The sequence below is a fragment of the Poromitra crassiceps genome (assembly GCF_964638095.1).
Source record: "Poromitra crassiceps genome assembly, chromosome: 5".
NCBI classification, from domain to species: Eukaryota; Metazoa; Chordata; class Actinopteri; order Beryciformes; family Melamphaidae; genus Poromitra; species Poromitra crassiceps.
Genome location: NC_139642.1, coordinates 57,960,383 through 57,984,992, shown reverse-complemented (window position 1 = coordinate 57,984,992; position 24,610 = coordinate 57,960,383). Strand labels below are relative to the sequence as shown.

The window sequence follows — 24,610 nt, the reverse complement described above, 5'->3', positions numbered from 1 at the left end:
TTTTACGTGGTTTTTACCTTTCGATTAGAGGAGCTTTTATTTTGAAAGTAGTTTTGAACTACCGGTATTGATAGTATTCTGTTACATCACCACACGGCCATCTTGGTCAGAAAATAACAGGTGATTGTAATCAATTAACAGGTGACACAAACAGCCAATGAGCTGTGTGTATTGTAGCGCCATATTGGTAAGAAAATGCTTGTGACATCATGGGAATACTATGAATAGTAACTCTTTCTTTTGTTTAATTGAATTACTGTTAGCTTAATGTGAACTAGTGTTAGGGTAATGCTCTGAAACAGCATGGTAAGGTAACGTTAGCTAACGTTAATATATTGTTGTTTTGTGTTTTGTAACCAGCTCACTTAACAGTTGGTTTTGAGATTTCCATTAAATCTCTTAATCATCTCTTTGACACTTATTCAAGTGTCAAACCATCTTTTGGTGGGATATGCTATCCAAACAAAAACAATGATGGAACCAATCTCTCTCTCACAGCAATGTGATGCTACAGGTTACAGGGTGGAACATAGCAGGTTGATGGAGCATGTTGGTTTTCTTGAAAGTAATATACGCGCCTTAATTAATGCTTCAAGATGGAGGCCTATAGTTGATATTACAGTAATACCACCTATGGGTTATGTGAAGACAAGTGTGTTGACATTTAATATGTATATTGACTTAGGCTAATTAATACCCTCGTTAGCATAACTGATTATGCCATGGTGATTATGGCAGGTCGCGGGACATTAGGCAGCTCAGGTGCATCTTGTTTATGTACAGTACTGTACCAGTAGAGTTAGTGCTGTTACACTGACTGGTGCATGCAGCTACAGGAGTATTGTAACAGATTGCGGACATGTACCAACATACTGTAACAGTAGAGTTAGATAGTGCTGTTACACTCTAGCACGCAGCTACAGGAGTATTGTAACAGATTGCGGACATGTACCAACATACTGTAACAGTAGAGTTAGATAGTGCTGTTACACTCTAGCACGCAGCTACAGGAGTATTGTAACAGATTGTGGACATGTATCAACATACTGCACTGTAACAGTAGAGTTAGATAGTGACGTTACACTGACTGGTGCATGCAGCTACAGTAGAGCCATATGATATAGCCAGCCAATATAGCTTTGACTGACTACATGTCTCCCTCTACATCATCTTTCATGTTTTATATGCACGATACGAGTGATCTACTGTGTACAGATCTGATTGATCCTGGGCCATAGGGAGTTTGTCCTTGACAGAACTCGCACCGCTCATCCAGGATTAGATGTGTACATTACATTTCTGACACCTTGTAGTGCCGTGGCAGGGAGCAGATAGACCTGGAGGCAGTCCCCTTCCCTCATGGTTTCGGGATGGATAACTATCTCTGCGCTTTTTCATGTCGTTTCCAGCGCCAATGTGCCCGATGACTTTAAAACAGCTGAGCCATTTACTCTCTCGGTTTGAGAGGAGGAGACGCGCGCTGGGCGGAAAGTGGGGCTGCTACAATAAAGCCTGATTGTTTGAAGCAGATAGCTATTAGCGGCTAGAGATGGGGGAGCCATTATGGTGGAAATGAAGCATTGTTAAAGAAACATAAGACTTCCCTCGTGGATGATGGCCTCCTGAAGGGGTCTCAGATTAGATCTCACAGGTGCACTTGGGAGGGGAGAAGCGTTCGTTACGCTAGACGAATTATACTGGCTCATCAAGTCTCCTCAGGAATGAATATTAAGTCTTATTACAAGGAGCAGGGGGAGGGAAGGAGCCGCTGATCTGTGCAATTTACCAGAATCGTTTGGGCTGTTGTACTGCTCTGGGTTTGGGAAGAGACTTTCAGTCCACCAAGTGACTCACAGTAGTGTCAGTAGCACTATGCAGTATAGTGACTCACAGTCAGTAGTGTGTCAGTAGTACTATGCAGTATAGTGACTCACGGTAGTGTGTCAGTAGCACTATGCAGTATAGTGACTCACAGTAGTGTGTCAGTAGTACTATGCAGTATAGTGACTCACCGTAGTGTGTCAGTAGTACTATGCAGTATAGTGACTCATGGTAGTGTGTCAGTAGTACTATGCAGTATAGTGACTCATGGTAGTGTGTCAGTAGTACTATGCAGTATAGTGACTCACCGTAGTGTGTCAGTAGTACTATGCAGTATAGTGACTCACAGTAGTGTCAGTAGTACTATGCAGTATAGTGACTCACAGTAGTGTGTCAGTAGTACTATGCAGTATAGTGACTCATGGTAGTGTGTCAGTAGTACTATGCAGTATAGTGACTCACCGTAGTGTGTCAGTAGTACTATGCAGTATAGTGACTCACAGTAGTGTGTCAGTAGCACTATGCAGTATAGTGACTCACAGTAGTGTGTCAGTAGCACTATGCAGTATAGTGACTCACCGTAGTGTGCCAGTAGTACTATGCAGTATAGTGACTCACAGTAGTGTGTCAGTAGCACTATGCAGTATAGTGACTCACAGTAGTGTGTCAGTAGCACTATGCAGTATAGTGACTCACCGTAGTGTGTCAGTAGTACTATGCAGTATAGTGACTCACAGTAGTGTGTCAGTAGCACTATGCAGTATAGTGACTCACAGTAGTGTGTCAGTAGTACTATGCAGTATAGTGACTCACCGTAGTGTGTCAGTAGCACTATGCAGTATAGTGACTCACAGTAGTGTGTCAGTAGTACTATGCAGTATAGTGACTCACCGTAGTGTGTCAGTAGTACTATGCAGTATAGTGACTCACAGTAGTGTGTCAGTAGTACTATGCAGTATAGTGACTCACAGTAGTGTGTCAGTAGTACTATGCAGTATAGTGACTCACGGTAGTGTGTCAGTAGTACTATGCAGTATAGTGACTCACAGTAGTGTGTCAGTAGTACTATGCAGTATAGTGACTCACAGTAGTGTGTCAGTAGTACTATGCAGTATAGTGACTCACAGTAGTGTGTCAGTAGTACTATGCAGTATAGTGACTCACGGTAGTGTGTCAGTAGTACTATGCAGTATAGTGACTCACAGTAGTGTGTCAGTAGTACTATGCAGTATAGTGACTCACAGTAGTGTGTCAGTAGTACTATGCAGTATAGTTTTCAAATGTAATTGCAGTTCTATCTATCTATCTATCTATCTATCTACACCCATCTATCTATGTCTGTCCCACTGATGATGTCATCAGTGATATCATAAATTGTGACATCATCAGTGATGTCAGAGGCATTGTGACATCACACACACACACACACACACACACACACACACACACACACACACACAAGAGACAGACACACACACACACACACACACATACACACACACACACACACACACACACACACACACAAAGTCCCAGTGATATCATAAGAGGTGGTGATGTCATCAGTGATGTCATAAAAGCAGTAGTGACATCATCAGTGATGTCATAAGAATCCCACTGAAGCCGGACCTTTAGTAGCGGGGCTTGTATGAGCGGACGTTAGCATGTAACCAACTTGTCGGTAAAGGCAAAGCGCGTCCCTCTACGTCCAGCATTTCGGAGGTTGTCCCTGGTAGGTGTCGTCCCTCTGGGCATAGGGTCAGCATGCAGGGTCCAGGCTGGGATAGCCTGCTCGGTGTGACTGGCACTGGGCGATAATGACTAACAAACTGTCGCAGCGCTACTGATCTCCCCTCCACTTCCTGCTTCCTCCTCACATCACCCCTCAGTGAGGTTGACCCCCAAGTCGGGCACATAGCCAACAATCATCCAGTCAACATGTGATAGATAAACTACCAACCAATCCAACCGTGACACCATCAATCCTTCATACATGTATTATGGTCATTTTGCACTGTATGGGGCAGTGAAAATCTTATTGTACCATTAAATTCACCAATATCCAACGCAGTTTTTTTCTTTAAATGTCACATTTATCCATTTCCCCCCTGCTGTTGACTCTGCATGGCGTGTCTAATATGCTCCTTTTCTGTCAATCCACAGCATCTGCCTCTGAGGATGGCATGGGCCTATCCATCACCCCAGGGAGCCCTCCGGAGAGCGGGGCCAGCCTGTACCCCACCACCCAGGACAGCGGGCGGAGGCTCTCCGTGGTCACCACCGCCGCCCCGCCTCCCAACGTCCCCAACCACCACCCGCTCTACAGGAGCCCTCCCCAGGTGCCTCACGGCCAGCCGCACTACTTCCAGGACAGCGGGGGTCCGGACGCTCACCCGACCTTGTCAAGTTCTCCTCACCTGCCGGCTTTCTCCACCACCACCCCTCCTCCATCCAGGACTCAGCCGGAGGGCGGAAAAGCACCTTCGGATGAGAAAGCCAAACACTCAGATATGCAAACCACCCTTCCTTTCGTGCACACGTCGGCACCCGGTCCTCACTCCAGCACCCAAAATCCTGCCACCGCTAAGGCGGGGAAACAGAAACAGCCGGAGTGCCCCACTATCGTCCCCTCGGCCGTTACCACCGTAGTGGAGAAAGGTGTGGTGAAGCCGGATGGAGCCTTGCTGAATAGTGGTGTCCAAGGCACATTGTCGACCTCATCTGCTGATGCAGAAGAGGAGACAACCACCACCACCATTACCACCACCACCATCATCACCACCATGCAGAGCCCAGGTAAGGAAAGAGCCTCTAGTCTGGTGGACCTTCTCACCAGCCTCCAACGCTGATTGAAAGCCTTTTGATCTTGTCTGACACATGGAAAGTAATGGAAATGCAAAGAGCCACTAACCCAGAGATGCTTGAGAAAACAACGCATGACAAAGGTTCCATATTAGTCTGCTTGAATAATTCAGGGTCAGAGTAAGAGAACAACTCGGTTGGAGTATTATATATATATACAGTATATATATATATATAATATATATATATATAATAATATATTAATAAACTAATATATTATTATTATTATTATTATATATAATAATATATATATAATAATATAATAATATATATATATATATATATATATATATATATATATATACATACATATATATATATATAGTGGAGTATATTTTATATATATATATATATATATATATATATATATATATATATATATATATGTATGTAAGGGATAATGTATATTGAGGCGGTGATTACGGGGGAAATAATGACCGACAGGTGATGATTGAGCCCGACCGACGCGCAGCGGAGGGCTTAATGATTCACCTGAAGGTAATTATTTCCCAGTAATCACCGCCTCAATATACATTATCCCGCTTAGAACACGGCCTACAACTAAATCATTCAATAATCTGACAAAAATAATTATTCAAATAGATTTTTTAATAGCGTTTTCAACGACAAAGCGGTTTCATTCGTAATTGGCACACAAGACACCACAGCTGCAACTGGTTGGCCTAATTAGTAGTGTTTGCTGACAAAAAGCTCTTATCAACTGATTAATCCAGGTGTGGCAGAGCAGCGGTCGGTTGTCGAGAAATAATGACCGGTGAATCTTGTTGATTGACCAATCAGAATCGAGTATTCAAGAGAGCCGTGTTCTAAATATATATATATATATATATATATATATAGTGGAGTATATTCACTGAAAGAACGTGAAAACCAAACAGTCCTCATGGGCAGAACAGTCAGTGAGGCGAGCCAATCGTCCAAAACTGTCTGCAAAAACAAGGAAAATGTAATAAATATATATTTAACCACTTGAGCAACATCCAGTTTTTATAATGTCTTCATTAAACATCTTAAATCATGCATATCTATGAATAGAGGAAACTTTTCATTCTTATTATAGGGCACATTTAAATGCTTATAAGGGCCTTTTAAAACGATAACCAACGTGGTAATATGCTAGTGTAAATAATTTATCCGCTTTTTTTTTCCCGCTCTCCTAGAACTCAGCACTCACACTTTGTCACGATGTTTTGCTTTTTTGCATGCAGCCATGCCTCCATCACACACTCCACCACTAATATTCTCTCAATTTGCTCGTCACAGAGCAACACAGCCGAGGGGCTCAAATTAATGACAATAGTATTACTGCGCCACTAAACCCTCAATCCACAGGTCCAACACAGGAGCGCAGCATCAGAGCCTCAGACTGTTATGAGAAAAACAAGGGGGGAGAATAAACACCAGGATTGAGATTTCCTAGTGGGATTTCCACTCGAGCTCTTCAGGTCAAGTGGAGCGGAATGGGAAAATTAATCAGCTCATCTAGATGCATGGGTGACGGCGCTGAAGTGCTAATGTGGTCCAAAGCACACAGGCACACACACACACACACAAGCCTGTATACAAAGTCCCAGTCCAACACACTCAGAGAGAGAGGCACGGCCCAACACACACACTCAGACAGGCACGGGGTGAATGGCAAAGGCTGTGTGCAATAATGATGGCAGAGTGCTGCACACTGAGTCCCGAAGGTGAAGTGTGGAGGGGACAGCAAGCTTCTTCATAAGAAAGTTTACTTTTTTAACTCAGAGGGAGAGATAAAAGGTGACAGGGCAGGAAAGCCCCAGGGCCCCCAATATATTCTGTCCTCAACTGTCCCCCACTCCACTCTGCTTACCCACTGGGAGAGACAGGGACAGAGTCAACTGTCCCCCACTCCACTCTGCTTACCCACTGGGAGAGACAGGGACAGAGTCAACTGTCCCCCACCCCACTCTGCTTACCCACTGGGAGAGACAGGAACAGAGTCAGAAACCTTGAAACAAAGTTTGTGTGTGTGTGTGTGTGTGTGTGTGTGTGTGTGTGTGTGTGTGTGTGTGTGTAAGTTCGGGTGTCACTACATGCACTCATACGTGTATACATAATGTTACTCGTTTAGTGCGTCCTCACTACTTTTGTTAAGAGCAGAGCAATTTAGAGAGAGAGTGGCATCAGTGGAGGACCAAAATTAGCCAATGAACAGCCAGGAAGGGGTCTCGCGCTACTTTTGAATACTAAAATAAAGCTGATAATGTACAATTCCATAAAAAAAAAAAATAATAATTAAGTACAACACAAACTGTCCATTTTGCTGCAACTCGACAGTGCTGCTTAATCCAGAACCTTACTTACTGGAACTCTTGAGAGTAAAAAACTGGTCCATTCTGGTTAAGAGGGGCTTTTGTTAAGAACAAGAAAACATTTAAATAGCAAAATAAAAAAAACATGTTTACCACTGCAGCAGTACTGCCAAACTAAATGAGTAACATCTGTATTATATATTCTTATATTATTAATGCTTATACTGTATAATGTATGTGCATGTGCACTGTGCACTGTGCAGTCAGGTTAGATTAATCAGTTTGCTCACATAGTCATTTTATTACAAAATCTGATCTTGTCCAGTCAGTGTGCTCCACCTCTGATATGATGGATATGCAGTGTGATTGATTACATGTTTATTGCCGTTTATGATCATTATCAACATCAATATCCTGGGTTTAAATGGAGACTTTTAGTGTCCCATGGTGTTTACGTCTGCTCAGGTCCAACATAAAAAGGGACACGGAGAGCAAGGTTGAATGCAAAAATCAACTGCAAATTTATTGCGACACAGTGAATATACATTTATGGTCTAAATGTTGTTTCAGAGGCTTTTCATTGCTGCCTAGGAACAAAGATAAAGAGGACACAAAACCTTCATCTTTTGTCCCTGCAGTCCCCTGCCAGCTGAACCTGACTGGGCCAGAGGGCTACATAGAGGCACCACCGCCACAGTCGGGCTCCGGGTTCTACTCCACTGTGGACTGCAGCTACGTCATCACTGTCTATATGGGCTATGGAGTGGAGATCCAGGTAGGAACTGGACTTGAACGTAGCCATCTTGCATGTGACCATCAGCCTCTCTCTGCACTCCTCTCTCCTCTATTTGCTCTGGAAGAACAGCACTTCCCTCAGCGTCCGACCTGAAGCTCTCAATCTTCTGGGCAATGAATGGTCTGTTAGTTTGTGTACGATAATTATACCAGCGTCTCAGAATGAATGTGGTAATAATGATTTACTGATGTTAAACCACACAAATAGCACCTTCATATTGATGAAGCTGGCAGATCAGAGTAAAGCACCCAGTTCTTTCAATGTTTTCTTTCTTTCTCTTGCTTTGATATGCTTTAGGTGTCTTTACGACACCCATGACGAGTAGAGTACCTCTCTAAAAGAGTTATTTACAACATGCAAGGGTTACTCTCACCTAACACCTAAATATAACTATATAAGTTTATAAATATAAATAAATAACATGAATAAAATATGAATAATAATGAATATATAAAACCCCTTTTGTTAGTCCAATAAAACACACACGTAAAAGAAAATCTCTCTGCCTGCCAGACTATAATGTCGGTGAACAGCATTAGTGACTATGTACGTGCTGTTTAGGCATTTAAATGGATTAACTTCCTCGCAGCTGCTGACATGAAAATCAATAATGTGATGGTGACCTATGCCAGGCTTAGTATGTATTCATATAGATGCTGCTGTGCTGTGCTGTGCTGTGGTGTGCTGTGCTGTGCTGTGCTGTCCCTGCACTCGTAATGGCTCTCTGGACAGAACCTGTCTCTGCCCAAATCGCTGTCCCTGTTGAAACTGTTGAAGCAGTGAGCGTGGTGTCAGCCTATTGTCACATGGAGGGGTGCAATTAGCATTTTCATTTTTCATCAACAATATGTGTGTGTGTGTGTGTGTGTGTGTGTGTGTGTGTGTGTGTGTGTGTGTGTGTGTGTGTGTGTGTGTGTGTGTGTGTGTGTGTGTGTGTGTGTGTGTGTGTGTGTGTGTGTGTGAAAGCCTCTCCAGGCCGGCCAAGAAGGGGAGATATGCAGCTCACAGCAGCTGGTCTGACACCAAAGCAATCCGCAGTTCCTTTTTTTAAATGAGGTTTCATTGTGTCTCCCCTACCATCTACCACGTGTCTGTGTTTTATAAGAGGATTTAACCGGGAACATTTTATAGACAGTCACTCAACATGAAATTTGCTTTTATGGTCGAACCAATTTTGGAAAAGCCAGCTTAGGTTTCTTCACGTTTACAAGATAGAAAAGGCTTTGGATTATGCGGTCAGTGACAAAGTTTGCCTCTCGTTTAGATTACTGTCTGTCCGGAGATTACATTTCATGACGCTGCAGTCAACAATCAGTCAATCAGCTTGTCAGCTAGTCTGATATGGATGATCTTGGTGTCAATCCAAACCTTTTTTTTTTATGATGAGGAATTCAAATGTATTTGGAAATTTAGAATTTGCTCAGAAGCTTCCTTCTGTCTCCCAATTCAAGAGGTTAGCCTTGGACAGTTGTGGCAATCACTTATGTCTTGAATTTGTAACATAGAAGGAAGCTTCTGAGCAAGTCTAAAGTTCAAAATTTGAATTCCTCATCATAAGAAATGTATGATTTAACACCAAGATCATCCATATCAGACTAGTCGACACAACTTTATTGCAGTTACCAGTTTCATAGGCTGCCAGGCTGTGGCCGCAGAAAATGCTAAATTCTCTGTTTCAAAATGCATGTTGGCCCGATATCCAATTCTTTTTGGAATGCCTTTGGCTATAAGTGTACCAAATGATATGCTTTTATCGCAAAATGCACAATTGTTATGCTTAACTGCCCCACTAAGAGATGGATGGTACGTATAGTCCGGTTATGGAAATTATGATGTCCAGTGTCACCTCCACAAATGTGTTTGGCCCACAGAAGATGGCCAGGTACTTCAAATCATTACAGCCACTTTATCCAATTTGGTATTTTGTTATTTCGTTTTGAAGCGTCTGACCTTTTGGGAGAGGAGAGTGGAGGAAGAGAGGAGGGTGGAGGAAGAGAGGAGGAAGAGAGGGAGAGGGAGGAGAGTGGAGGAAGAGAGGAGGAAGAGAGGGAGGGGGGAGGAGAGTGGAGGAAGAGAGGGAGGTGGGAGGAGAGTGGAGGAAGAGAGGAGGAAGAGAGGGAAGGAGGCTGATGTGATGATTTAAGTCTACCTGAAAAGCTCCCTCCTCCACATGATTAACTCCAAGAGCTGTGCTTCCTGCTGCTCATAAAATATACAATGGCCATTACGCGGCTGACCTTCCAGATGCCTGGCCTAATATATTTAGGATAAAAAATGAATATGTGGTTGCAAATCATCTTCAATGATGTCTCCCAGCTGCTTCCTGTCTCTGGCATGGAGAGAAGAGAGGAGAGGAGAGGAGAGAGGAGAGGAGAAGAGAGGAGAGGAGAGGAGAGGAGAGAGGAGAGGAGAGGAGAGGAGAGGAGAGGAGAGGAGAGGTGTGGAGGAGAGGAGAGGAGAGAGGAGAGGAGAGGAGAGGAGAGGAGAGGAGAGAGGAGAGGAGAGGAGAGGAGAGGTGTGGAGTGGAGAAGAGAGGAGAGGAGAGAGAGAGGAGAGGAGAGGAGAGAGAGAGGAGAAGAGTGGAGAGGTGAGGAGAGGAGAGAGGAGAGGAGAAGAGTGGAGTGGAGTGGAGAAGAGAGAGAGGAGAGGAGAGGAGAGAGGAGAGGAGAGGAGAGAGAGGAGAAGAGAGGAGAGGAGAGGAGAGGAGAGAGAGAGGAGAAGAGTGGAGAGGTGAGGAGAGGAGAGAGAGAGGAGAGGAGAGGAGTGGAGTGGAGTGGAGAAGAGAGAAAGGAGAGGAGAGGAGAGGAGAGGAGAGGAGAGAGGAGAGGAGAGGAGAAGAGGAGAGAGAGGAGAGGAGAGGAGAGGAGAAGAGGAGAGAGAGGAGAGGAGAGGAGAGGAGAGGAGAGAGAGGAGAGGAGAGGAGAGGAAAGGAGAGGAGAGGAGAGGAGAGGAGAGGAGAGGGGAGGGGAGGGGAGGGGAGGGGAGAGGAGGAGAGGAGAGGAGAGGAGAGGAGAGGAGAGGAGAGGAGAGGAGAGGAGAGGAGAGGAGAGGAGAGGAGAGGAGAGGATAAGCGGGATAACACCTAAGATAAAACCTGGACAGTTTGTCTCCTCGTCTTCCATCTTGCTTTCATTATTCAAAGTGACTCTGGTGTTCCGATGTGGCCGGCTTGGGGCCGTTAATGAATTGCCCATGGATTATCTGTCCTTTGCTTTTGTTTGTTTACGGACCTCTTTAAATGTCCCGCGGTTAAAACGTCTTCTCAGCTTCTCTTAGCTAAATTAAAAGCTTTTCCCTCCCGAGATAGACGGATTAAACCAATGTGGAATTCAAATAGTGTTGGACATGCATCAAAGATGTTCGGGCGGACCTGGCGGGTCAATCGGCGCCATTATACGTAAAGACTGGGGGGATTCTAATTTGTTTTATCTCCAAATCGCACTCATTAATCTACTTCAGAGGTCTTTGTTGGCTCCTGTAGAATCTGAGCCACCTAATTTGATTGTGCTTTTTACAAGATAAGCCAGATTTCCCCCTGATGCCGGGCTTTGATAAAGAGCGTGGGGGCGGGGGGTTGGTTGGGGGAGTTATTCCCCTGGGCCGATCCCCAAAACCCTTCAACAGCCTTCATCATCTCCTGTCATCTTCTTCTCCCACTTTTTCCGATATGAGATGAATGCAGCATTACAGCATACGAGAACAAGTTTCTCTTTAAAATGTGACTGCTTGGCGAGCTTGAACTTGATCTGCGTCTGCTGAATCCATGTTATTGGTCAGATTGTACTGTTAGGCCAGGGTCAGGTGGATTCATTCGCAGACACATGACGGCCGTAAAAGGCTTGCAGGCAAGAGTCAACGTGGACTGACCATGGATGATTCTACAATCTGACCGTGTGAAGCTGGCAGAGCTGACTGACTCTTATAGCCCTCGATCGTGACAACATTACCGTATGACATCATAAGTGAAATCACTCAACTTCAACAGTGACATGTCAGGTGTAAATATTCAATGATGAACGTATCATCAATTATGACATCATCACTGTTGACATCGTCTTCAATGAGGACATCATTAAAACCCTCGACAGTGACGTCATCACTGTGACGTCGTAACCTTCAACAGTGACATCATCAGTGAAATCATCAATGATGACATTATCATCCGCGGTGACATCATCATCATTGACAACAGCGCTGACATCATCCATCATGTTCATCATCATCGGTGACATCATCTAACAGGCTAGTCCTGAGGTGAGCTTTGTTCAATCTCCTCTCCGTCACCTGGCCACCACGCTCACAAGAAATGGACTGTGCATACAAGATGTTCTTTGCACTTCTTTTTGTGAGGTTGGTGTGTGTGTGTGTGTGTGTGTGTGTGTGTGTGTGTGTGTGTGTGTGTGTGTGTGTGTGTGTGAATTTGCCTTTCCATTGACCTTCTCTATTATTGGGATGCGTATACATACAGTTCACCGACAAATCAAAAATGCATATTTTCCCTCTTACCTGTCATGCTATTCATCCATCTAGATGGTTTCGGTGTGAGTTGCAGAGTTTTGGAGATACAGTATCGGCCGTAGAGATGTCTGTCTTCTCTCGAACACAGTTTGAGCTGGATGCCACTTGGCTTGTGGTTCTCAAAGCTGCTGCTCTAGCTGCTACTCTAGGTGCTGCTAGTTGCTCGTTTCATGTAGGAGCTATTTTCTTTCAACCGCTAGCTAGCTACATAGCTTCCTACATGAAACTGCTCACGAGAAGATCTGTGGATTATCTTAAATGAGTCGTGATTTATGGAAAGAGACATTTGTGTTGAGTCAAGTCAAGTCAAGTCAAGTTTATTTATATAGCCCTAATTCACAAGCATGTCTCAGAGGGCTTCACAGAAAGTATGTCTAGCTAATTCTAGCTGACACAACAGTAACAAGAATATACAGAATAAAGATAACATTTGAACAATTGATAATATAGAAAATATAGGAATGAGGGGAGAGCAGAGGAGAGCGCAGGAGAAGGGAGAATAGCAGGGGGAATGTGAGAGAGTGATGGGGTGGGGAGGGTATAGGAGGTGGGGAGGAGCAAGAGGAGAGAGCAGGAGAGGGGAAGGGAGGGGAGGTGTGGGGGAGAAGAGAGCAGGGGGAGGGAGGAGGTGGGGAGAGAATGAGCAATATAGACGGAGGAGAGGGGGGAGGTGGGGAGAAGATAGGAATGTGGAGGAGGAGAGAAGGAGAGATGGGGGTGCAGGGGAGGGAGAGCCAGGGTAGAGAAGCAGGGGGAGCGTCCCACATCCCCCCCCCCCCCCCCCCCCCCCCCCAGAGAGGAGGAGAGAACAGAGAAGGAGAGGTGGGAGGGTGCAGGGGAAGGAGTGCAGGGGGAGAGGAGGAGAGAACAGAGAAGGAGAGGTGGGAGGGTGCAGGGGGAACGCGGGAGGAGGAGGCGGGGGAGGGAACAGACCTCTCCGCCCCCTCCTCCCCCCCCCCCGAGAGGACAGAGGGGAGGAGAGAGCAGAGAAGGAGAGGTGGGGGGGTGCAGGGGAAGGAGTGCAGGGGGAATGTGAGAGAGGGGAGAGGACAGGGAGGAGGAGAGAACAGAGAAGGAGAGGTGGGAGGGTGCAGGGGAGGGAGAGCAGGGGGAACGTGGGAAGGGGCGGCGGGGGAGGGAAGAGCATGGAAGGAGAGGGTGCGGGGGGGGGGGGGGGGAGTGGGAAATGTGGGAGAGTGGGGAACAGGAGGGGGAGGAAGGGAAAGGAGCGGGGGAAAGAGAAAGAGAGGGGGGGGGGAAGATCAGACAACTGACTACTCTAAGCATTAACCAGAGCTAACTGGGACATAGTATCTAGCTAGTCTACAGCCTAATCTGGCCTATCCTACTCTGCTCTAGTCTGAGCAGCACACACCGAGTGCCATCCAGTTCCATTCTAGACTACTTGAGAGAAGCATCTCTATATATCTCCAAACCTCGGCAATTCACACCAAACGATCTAGAGGGATAAATAGCACTACAGGTAAGAGGAAGAATGTATGTGTGTATTTTTTTTATTTTGGTGTCTCTTTAAGACTGTGGGGTGTTTTGTAATTAATTGTTGTTGCTCACTCATATCCCTGTGGTGGCGGTTGTCATGGCAGCAAGCTATTGATAATTAGTAGTGTGATAATGACGGGGAGTGTCACTGATGGAGAGTTCTGCAGGGTCACCGTTATTGGCCCTTTAGACATCACAGGTATTAACAGTGTGAGGGAGGATTGTCAAACACAGCTTGATAAAAACTAAGACCACAGCTTGACTCATTCCAGATGAAAAAGTCCTCACTTGTCCATGGCAAAGGGCAATAGACACCAATAGAATGGCAATAGGGTGGCAACAATTTTCAGCGATTCAGTTTTTCACACAGTTGATAGCGTCTACTGATATCGATCGGTGCCGTGAAGCTGTGGACACTCGGGCTTATCTTCTCGTCTAATGAGTTGCTTCCCCCGTGTGCTATAGTTCATGTAAACGGTGCATAAATCCCAGCTGACCACAGCAAGGATGAGAGCCAAGGCCGATCAGTCATCTCCCCAACGAGAGCTCCAAACCACATTTTAAACAACAGTCAGCAAAGGGTCGGTATAGGACAGGATCTTTAAGAAGCCCTCTAAAGCCCACGGATAGCGCAGCGTATCGATTGATTGATCGATAGCCTCAACTGCTCCAGCTGAGGCAGACTCCACCTCGGTTCAATAAAACACAGTTCTATCTTCAGTCCCTGTCGGAGCTGATGGCACTGATTGATTACCAGGCATTTGTCATTGCTGAGACAGTCTCCAAAGAGGGATAGGTAACATTCATTTCCTGTGAGCTCAGCTGCCCCATCGCTTTCGGCCATTTTTCCTCACTACAATATCTCCAGCTTTCTGGCAAATTAAGCGTCTCTTTTTGAGTCGTTAGCTTCTAATCGCTATAGCCTTCCCGGTGTCATATCGGTGGTTGATCTTGCGCGCGCTGTTGCTATAAAGGCACTGAACCGTGCTTGTATGCCGAGGTCCAGCAGGTGCATCGTTTTGTCACCTAGACTAATCATCCCATGCATGCCAAATGACGAGAGAGCCGAGGAACAAGGCAGGAACGACATGCTAAGGAAGGTTACAGGGAAGCAGAGGATAATTAATTCAACCTAAGCTGCATGCTATTGGTACATTATGCATGAGATGCATTACCATAAACATGCGTACCTTTGGCTCAGTCATTACTTTGTGCACTGTCAGAGAGAGGGGTTGACTTGAGTGTCCTTCAAAGAGTTAATTGCACGGTCGCGCTTTAAATAACCATTGAGTTGGGCACAAATTGACAAGGCTTTCAGCTACGGGTTAAACTGTGTTTGCAGTACAGTAAAGGGCACGTTTTATTCCCTCATTCGCTCCCATTGCTGTGTTTATACAGCGGACCATCCAGTTGTGAAAATAAAACCAGTGGTCACTGAAAGCTGTTATAGTGACTTGCCAGTTCTTGTTTGACTAATAATACTGATAGGCATTAGGCACTCCTCTATACTAGAATGCAAAGTATGCCAGGCAGCACAATTATTCAAAGAGTACAAGACCGTAGCATTCTATTTTAGCTTGTCATATCCTTTTCATATCATAAAATGCTTAAACTGTTTCGCCAAATCAGAAAGGTGTTATAGAGTTACAACTGCAGAAAGGAAACACACTATTCATGTTATGTCTGTTTTTTTATTCGTTTATTTATTTTCTGACAGTAGCCACTCGACCAGGAAATTCTAATGGCCGTCAGTGTGGGATGTGAGCTGCGGGTTCATTACTGGTTACACTTAAGAAAGAATAGCTTTTACTAGGGATGTTCCTAACGACTAATTTCCCTGTCCATTAAACACCATTTTTTAATTTAGACTTGTCGACTAGTCTAAAAGTAAGAAAACACTGAGGAAACAGTCAAAAGTTAGCACAATTTAATTTATATGGTTAAAACATTGTAAAAAAAATAGTGCATGTGTTTAAGAGCCATTTTGAAACTGTTAATCACATCCTTCAGTAACCACATCATTCACATATAATTGTATATATACTGTATATATATATATATATATATATATGAATATTACGCTAAATGAACATCTTGGTGTGAAATTCGAGACCTCAGACTCGATCCGTTGTCGTTCTCTAGTTCACTGTACCTGTAGTTCTTCCTTGCTGGTTTACATCCGCGCATCTTACAACAGTGAACTGGCATTGTCCAAAATAATTTGTTTGACGAGTAGTATTTATGGGGCCGAATAGCGAGTGTAGTGGACGTTTAAACGTTGGGTCGCACACATCCCTAACTTGTACTCGAGACCATCAGTTACTTGGAGTCGATAGTTTCATATTGTAGTTATCCATCTGCAGCAAAATCATATGAACAAGGTCACGGCTCTGCCCTCCTCCAATCCATTGGCCCTCCCTTGCCCCTGCCCTCGTGCCATCCCGAGTACTTCACATCAGTCAAAGACGACAATCTAATAAAAGATCGTTGTCCTGAGCCGCGGTGCCTTCAAGTGCGTCCTCCCAAATAGCCATTAAAATGGCCTGCACGCTACGATTGCCTTTCAGAGAGGAGGAAATTGGAGAAGGCAATAGATTGGGCCAGAGGATTAAAATGGTGGAGAGGGGTTGATTAGATAGCAGCAGCTTGTCAAGATGTCAATGACCACGAGGAAGGATATGCTTCCAGGCAGCGCAGCAGCCCCCACAGAGCCCTGTTTTATGAATACCTTCAAACACAATGTATCATATCTATAGCTGCTGTCATCTGCTCATATCTGCTGCAAAGGTCAACGTCCTCCCTTTTGTCCACAATTCCATGAAAAACATGTCCTTTTTTGTCATTATGAGTATGTAAGATTTTATATGGGAACATTTTAGCTTGAGATAGTATTGACCTATCAAACTGTCTACACTACATGGGGAGATACGAGTGGTGAGAGTGAAACATTGGATTAGTCATTCGATATATTCTCTAACTGGGCTACTAAATTGAATTTAATTTGAGTGAAATTAAAAATTCCTCATTGCACAAAGCACCGCGTGGAAACATCTGCCAACGTCTGTAGCAACCGGATAATGCAATAATTTGTTAAATTATTAATTCATACTAATTTAATTAATTAATTTGTTAAATTTGTTGTTTGTTAAATGATAAATCAGCAAAACAAACTATCAATTTTTGCCATTTTTGGATGGATCTTCCATTTTTTTTTAATCATTCTGAAGATATCATTACATTGTTCAAGAATTTATTGCATTAGCAAGTCTTGTAAAAAAATACAGTTAGAGGGACAGTTTACATTTAGAGAAGTTATTACATTATCCAGCAATTACTCTATTATCATTTATTACAGTCATTCAGAGGGATGCAGCATACAAAACAGTCAACAAATGAAAGCATGGGGGTGACAAGTGGTCAATTCTGTATCACTTCAGTCAGTGTAGTGCTAGTGCTAGTGTTAGTGCTAGTGCTAGTGTTAGTGCTAGTGTTAGTGCTAGTGTTAGTGCTAGTGCTAGTGCTAGTGTTAGTGCTAGTGCTAGTGCTAGCGCTAGTGTTAATGCTAGTGCTAGTGTTAGTGCTAGTGTTAGTGCTAGTGCTAGTGTTAGTGCTAGTGCTGGTGTTAGTTAAGTTGACCAGATTTCTCAAATGAAAATCGGGGACATTTCCAGTCCAGCAATCAATATATCATTAAAATATCCAATGTTATTACCTATGAAATAAAAAAAGGTTTCATTTATTAATAAATTTATAAACAGTGTTGGCTTCATGAAGAGGCCCCTGGTGCCTCCCCTCCCCAACACACACACACACACACGCGCGCGCGCGCGCGCGCGCACGCGCGCACACACACACACACACACACACACACACACACACACTACACACTACACACTTCATTCACTGTGCCCCTTTACAAAATGTCAATGTCACTGTGTTCTCCAGCAGCATGAGGCCTTGCTGTCCGTACCTACAGCGCCAAATGTTTTATGAATAGCCTCAGATCTCAAAAAGTATTTTCGTGTTACAGTCCTAAGTGTTTTTTCATTGTTCAAGATTTCCTGAAACAGCAGGAAGCAGCATGTAAGCACTTGTTGGATGCCTGGATCAACGGGCTACATAGACATGTGATGCTGTGATATGCTTTTAACCCGTAAGCCTCCCGCAACCTTCCTGATTGAGTGGTTGGCCAGTGGGCATGTCTGTAAAGGGTAGACTCATGGGTACACTCATAGAATCCATTCTCATTCAGATATCTTGAGGTGAGAGCGGTCAGGGTCCCCTTTGAAATTGACCATGCCGGTTTTTCAAAATGCATTATTTAGCCCCCTTCCCGACGGCATTGTCATTGCCCAATGGATGCTGTAGGACAGGTCTTACAGTTTCATAGCCTATAAGTATCTTCACTCTAGATTTAAGAATGAGCCCGCTAGAGCTAGAGTCATATCGGCCGCAGACGCCAGTAGAAAATCGGGGACATTTTCGGGGACAGCTCCAGCTGGGGACAGGTCACCAAAAACGGGGACTGTCCCCGAAAATCGGGGACGTCTGGTCACCTTAGTGTTAGTGCTAGTGTTAGTGTTAGTGCTAGTGCTATAGTGTTAGTGCTAGTGTTAGTGTTAGTGTTAGTGCTAGTGTTAGTGCTAGTGTTAGTGCTAGTGCTAGTGCTAGTGTTAGTGTTAGTGCTAGTGTTAGTGCTAGCGCTAGTGCTAGCGCTAGTGTTAGCGTTAGTGTTAGTGCTAGTGTTAGTTAGAGATGCACGATAGTTATCGGACAGATATGTATCGGACCCGATATCAACAATTATGACGTCATTCCGATAAATCCGATAACGTTATTAATAGCTCCGATAATATATAATATATTTTTTTGGTCAAACTACTGCGGTGTGGGTGGATTGGGATGAGGGCGTTTGTTTTTTTGTAGGCCCCTCCCGTTTTACCAGTACAATGGTATCAGTGGTTGTGTGTGGTTTAGGAAGGGGTTGTTTGTTTTCCACAAATCCAGCGCTCCCTCTCTCCAGCGTGATGACGTAATGGCCTGAACGTCCCAGAACACAGCAGTGCACGCTGGCTGAGCAACAGAGAAAGGAGGGATACAACGAACATGGCGTCGGTAGTTTGGGACTTTTTTAAAGTTTCTGAGGAAAGCGCTTCGCTTGCCATTTGCAATAAATGCAAGTCAGAAGTTCCACGAGGAGGGCAAAAGGCATCGAGCTACAACACATCCAACTTGATAAGTCACCTGAAACATCGCCATCGCTACGATGGTGGGTTAAACGCGTACGAGGAAGCGAAAGCGGCTCAAGAAGCTGAAAAGCCTAGGAAGGAACCGGCGGGAACGGCGGGGACTGTACCTATCGACAAGGCGTTTGAAAAAATAAAGAAGTTTCAGAAAGATGACCCAAGAGCTCGAGCGATCACTAACTTGATCACAGAAATGATGGCGCTTGACGATCAACCCTTTTCCATCGTCGAAGACAGAGGGTTCGTTCGGGTAATTCATCATCTGGAGCCCAGGTACACAATTCCAAGCCGCCGCTACTTTTCAGACCAGTGCTTACCAGCCAAATATGATGAGATCGCCACACTGCTTCATACCCTGATCGACAACGATGCACAGCACATAAGTTTCACCACGGACATATGGACCTGTGATAATAACCCTGTGAGCATGCTGGGTCTGACAGCGCAATGGCTGGATAAAGATTTCAAACTGTACAGATCGGTGTTACATTCTCAGGAACTACCCGGCTCACACACTGCTGATTGTATCCGTTCGGCCTTTGTAGCTATGCTCCAGAAATGGAACATAAAGAAAGAGATGGTCCACGTTGTCCTAAGAGACAACGCAGCTAACATGGCGAAAGCTTTCCGAGATCACAACGTTGAGAGCCTGGGCTGTATGGCCCATACTTTACAGCTGGCCGTAGGCGAGGCTGTGCTGGCCCAAAGAGCTGTGACTGACTGTGTTGCCATCGGTCGGAAGATTTGTGGACACTTTAAGCACTCCCAAGTAGCGACGACCCGCTTGCAAGAGCTGATGTCCGACCTGAAAATACCCGAAGCACGACTCCAACAAGACGTGTCCACGCGCTGGAACAGTACATTCTATATGCTCCAGAGCCTGGTGAAGCTGAAGAAAGCTATTGCAGCTTATGGTGTACAGTACAAGTTACCAGCCGGGGCAACACTGAACGCCATCCAATGGGACCTGATAGAAAACATCCTGACCATCTTGGAACCGTGTGAAAAGCTGACTAAACGCATTAGCAAGGCTACAGCCACAACTGCAGACGTGATCCCCTCTGTCCATGCCCTAACACGCATGTTAAAAGAAACCGTCCCAACAGACCACGGAGTTAAAACGACAAAGGAGACCCTGTTAAAAGCAGTGGAAACGCGTTTTGGTCACGTCGAGCAGAAGCCAATGTACTATCTCTCCACGATTTTGGACCCGAGGTACAAGGATCTTTTCTTCACCCGTGCATGTAAACGTCAAGCAACAGAAATGCTGCGGGACGAGCTGCACAAAATGGAGAGGGCCCGACTTGCTGACACCCCCGGCCCACAGCCAAACGACGAGCCCCCGGCAAAGAGGACCAGAGATGACGACAACAACAACTCGCTCTTGGGAATGTTCCAGGCCATCATCGCAGAAAACACAGAGGATGCAACTGAACAACCTGAAAACAGCAGAGTGGACGCGGATGTAAGTGTATTTAATTTAAATTAATGTTTTATGAACACTTGTGTTTAAAAATGGAACCGGGTATAATTCAGAACATAATCATAATCAGACGCCGTTCTTCTGTGCTTTTGTTTTTATTGTTAGGTCCGGTCCTATCTGTTGGAGCCCACCCTTGAGTTGAACCGTTCCCCACTTGAGTACTGGAGGAGCAACCAGTCCCGTTACGAGCGACTGTCTCAGCTTGCTCGTAAATATCTGTCAGCACCATGCACCAGTGTTGACTCTGAACGCCTGTTTTCTGCCGCTGGAAACGTGATGACGGAGAAAAGAAACCGACTGCTATGCGATAAGGCAGAGAAGCTCCTCTTCATAAAAAAAAACCTCCCACTGATCCACCCAGAGTTAAAACAAGCAGTCGAAAAAGAGTAGGGATGCAGGGCCTCTCTCTCTCTCTCTCTCTCTCTCTCTCTCTCTCTCTCTCTCTCTCTCTCTCTCTCTCTCTCTCTCTCTCTCTCGAAAACGTAGAACCGTTAAAACCTCATGCCTTAGGTAAAATGGGTTCACCCACTGTCATGGCTGTTATACTGTGAAGAATGCACTTTCAGTTTGTTACATAGAAAGTTTCAGTACCTTAAGTTATTTGCTTTTTCTTACTGTAAGGAAAATAGGTAAGGAATGCAGTCAATGCACTTTTTCAATTTGTTTTGTTTACATGTAGACTAGAGACAGGTCTGACTGTCCTGTCAGTATTTAATTTGAATCCTTGGCTATTAAGAATTGCTAATTGCAAGTGCAACCGTTCTATAGGCCTTTATTTTTGTACCACTGAGAGTGATGATGAGCCTTACTATTCGAAAATGTTTAAACTTTACATGTTACACACACACACACACACACACACACACACCTACCTACACACCTACACACCCCACACACACACACACACACACAATATAGGATGCCAAGTAGTTTGGTTTGATTTCTTTTTGTTTGTTTTTTGATATGTTTGCTGCTCTCCTAGTATAAATAATACCATGTAAAGGTAATACTACATAGTATATACTATAGTTGTTTCATGGACCATTGCCATTGCCATTGACAATTTGACATATTGCAGTTGACTCAGATTATTATGTTTATTTTGAAAAATAAAGTCACTTTATTTGAAGAGTCAAAACTGTTCTCTTGGCTTTGTTTTGTTCATAGTAGTAATGCTCATGTCATTTATACATCTGGTTAGGTCAAAACAAAAACTACAGGAAAAAATATGTATAAAAAATATATATATATATTATCGGTTATCGTATCGGTATCGGCCTTGAGGAGCAAGAAGTTATCGATATCGGTATCGGAATCAAAAATTCAATATCGTGCATCCCTAGTGTTAGTGCTAGTGTTAGTACTAGTGCTAGTGCTAGTGTTAGCGCTAGTGCTAGTGTTAGTGCTACTGTTAGTGCTAGTGTTAGTGCTCGTGCTAGTGTTAGTGCTAGTGCTAGTGTTAGTGCTACTGTTAGTGCTAGTGTTAGTGTTAGTGCTACTGTTAGTGCTAGTGTTAGTGCTAGTGCTAGTGTTAGTGCTAGTGTTAGTGCTAGAGTTAGTGTTAGTACTAGTGCTAGTGATAGTGTTAGTGCAAGTGTTTCTCAAAATTAAGCCCACATTTCCCATAGGCTAGTCACCATAGATACAGTCGGTCTGGGTAGGAAGTACGGCCACAAAACGTTACTTCCGGTATCGTTGTGTCAGTAGGACGAATGGTAGGACGGTGGGGGCAAAAAAGCCATATATCTCAACAATACAATATACAATACAATGTCTGTCTACAGCTAAATGCTAACTATGCTGAATGGGGAGAATGGGAGCATTTGCCATTGACCACGCATCTATGACAAGACACTGCCTGAATGTATTGCTCCCTGCCCCATCCTCTCCAATGATACGTCTATTGTCCGTTAACTCTTATCGACTCTGACGAGATATTCCGACAATCCGTGTTTTCACTGTTAAATGGATAGGGGGCGCTGTTACAGATCTTGTGAAATAGTGCAGCCACTTCCAGGTCCAAAACAAGCAAAGAAAACACAAGGAAAGGATAGGATTTTTTTTATGGCTTGAGGGTAAGAGAACCAACCGTGTTTGCCGGGAAGGCCCGTCGCAGCTATACATGGAGGGGGGGGAAGGTGTACATAATCCAGCATTTATTACATCACCGTCACAAGGACCCCTGGGAGTTTCCCGGGCCGCCACTTTGAGCAGCGCAGCAGCCTGGCGCTGTATCTTGTGAGCCTCCCGCGGTGCACAGACAGACCACACCGACACAGGCCCACATCCTCCTCTCATCTCCCTCATGACTCCTCTGTTTACACTCAGGCAGGCAGCGCTCCACTGAACAGCAGTCAAACAGCTCTATAGACAGCAGCATTCAATAAAACAACCTCTCCTCTGCCACTGCCTGGAACAAGTTTATTGTAGTGCCGGGTATACCTGCCTGCCTCTCCCTCTCTCTCTCTCTCTCTCTCTCTTTCTCTCTCTTACTCTCACTCTCTCTCTCTCTCTCTCTCTCTCTCTCTCTCTCTCTCTCTCTCTCTCTCTCTCTCTTACTCTCACTCTCTCTCTCTCTCTCTCTCTCTCTCTCTCTCGCACACGTCCTCATACCTAAACAACAGAATAAGTCGATTTCAAATGACTCCCAAAATAGCATACTGTATGAGGTTAAACGCTATCAATTAAATTCCAATATGCTTCACCAGCATAGAACAAACGGTATCAATTGAGTTAACATTATAAGCATTAGCTAGATGGCATCTAGTAGTAATTAGACAAAAAATCAATACATGTCAGTGTTATCAGCAGTAATATACTAAATAAACATTCAATAATAATCCAACTTTTCCGTTCAATGAACTATTACTAGTGTACACATAAGGGCACACAGTATTTCAGTTGAACCCCAATCGCCTCTTAAAGGAGAACTTCACTCAAACTGTCAAACTAAACGAATATCTGCAAAACTGTTGACAGTTTTCGGATATGTGTGAGATCATGTGCAAAATAAATCAGCGTTGTTTTTCGCTGAAGTGTCCCTTTAAGCTTTTCTTTCTCACTATCAGTCTCTGTATCTATTCTCGATCTTCTCATATCTCTCTCTTTCTTCTATCAGTCTTTCTCCATGGGCCACAGACTATTTTTGTGTCGTGTAAAATAAATAAATATGAAATGAATATTGTCTGAAACTGAGGGCAGAAAAGAGATCAGTGACAAGTGATGTTTTTCCTCCCTGCGAATGTGTTTGGCTGCTGTTTGACTGTTCTGACTGTTTGACTGCTGCTGCTGTTTGACTGTTTGTTCTGACTGTTTGACTGCTGCTGCTGTTTGACTGCACTACAGCCCTCAGATGAAACAGCACAGACCTGAGGAGGGATCAATTATAGGATTTCCACGTGGAGCCTCGCTTAACATCACTCCAGGGGAGCAGGGCAACATGGAGATGCACTTAGTTTGGCAGCTGGAGATGGTGACTCTGTCATCTGGCTGTGTGATTGTTCTGCCTGGGTGGTGGTGTGAAGAACATGCAGAGATGTTGATTGAGGTTGTTCTGTTCTCCGGATTTTTCTCGCCGTGGGGCTTTTTCTGCCTTCCAGAAGGGCAAGCAAGCGGGCAGCACACAGCCTATAGGAGTTTCATTAAGTCCTTGTTGAACTGCCATCTCTGCAATTCTGCTGGTAGTGAGTGACCTTTATAGACCAGCTGATGGACCGTAAGCTATAAGCTAGGAATATATTTCAGAAATATTTTTAATATATAATTTTATCATTATGTAAAGATAAAAAAGTAAAATTGGTACACAGATTGTATGTAAATACTGTATATAGATATAAACTAGGAATCGCGTGCGCTCGATTGCTAGGCTCGGGCCCACCCTGCAGCTCACTGAGCTGGCCCTGCAGCTCGCATACGCAGCTCGCTCGGCTGCTGCGTGGCCTCGCCCGCGCTATTGGCATGCACATTTGCACAACTTCACATCCCTGATGACATCACTCACTGATGACATCACGTTTGCTCGAGTGACCAGACATTGTGACATCATCAGTGACATCACAATTGCTTGAGATCACGGACCAAAATC

At 44.5% G+C, this 24,610-nt stretch overlaps 1 protein-coding gene across 1 annotated transcript in view; it reads left to right on the top strand.

Moving 5' to 3' along the window:
* Positions 1 to 3,585: 3,585 nt before the first annotated feature.
* LOC310776639 (seizure protein 6-like) overlaps positions 3,586 to 24,610 on the top strand; it is a gene marked incomplete at both ends in the record, with an annotated part of 113,611 nt that continues 92,586 nt past the window's right edge. Inside the window, 3 exons of the mRNA XM_083636812.1 lie at positions 3,586 to 3,616; positions 3,985 to 4,617; positions 7,622 to 7,758. Of these exons, the coding sequence (XP_083492938.1) occupies positions 3,586 to 3,616; positions 3,985 to 4,617; positions 7,622 to 7,758 (801 nt within the window). The remainder of the gene's footprint in view (positions 3,617 to 3,984; positions 4,618 to 7,621; positions 7,759 to 24,610) is intronic.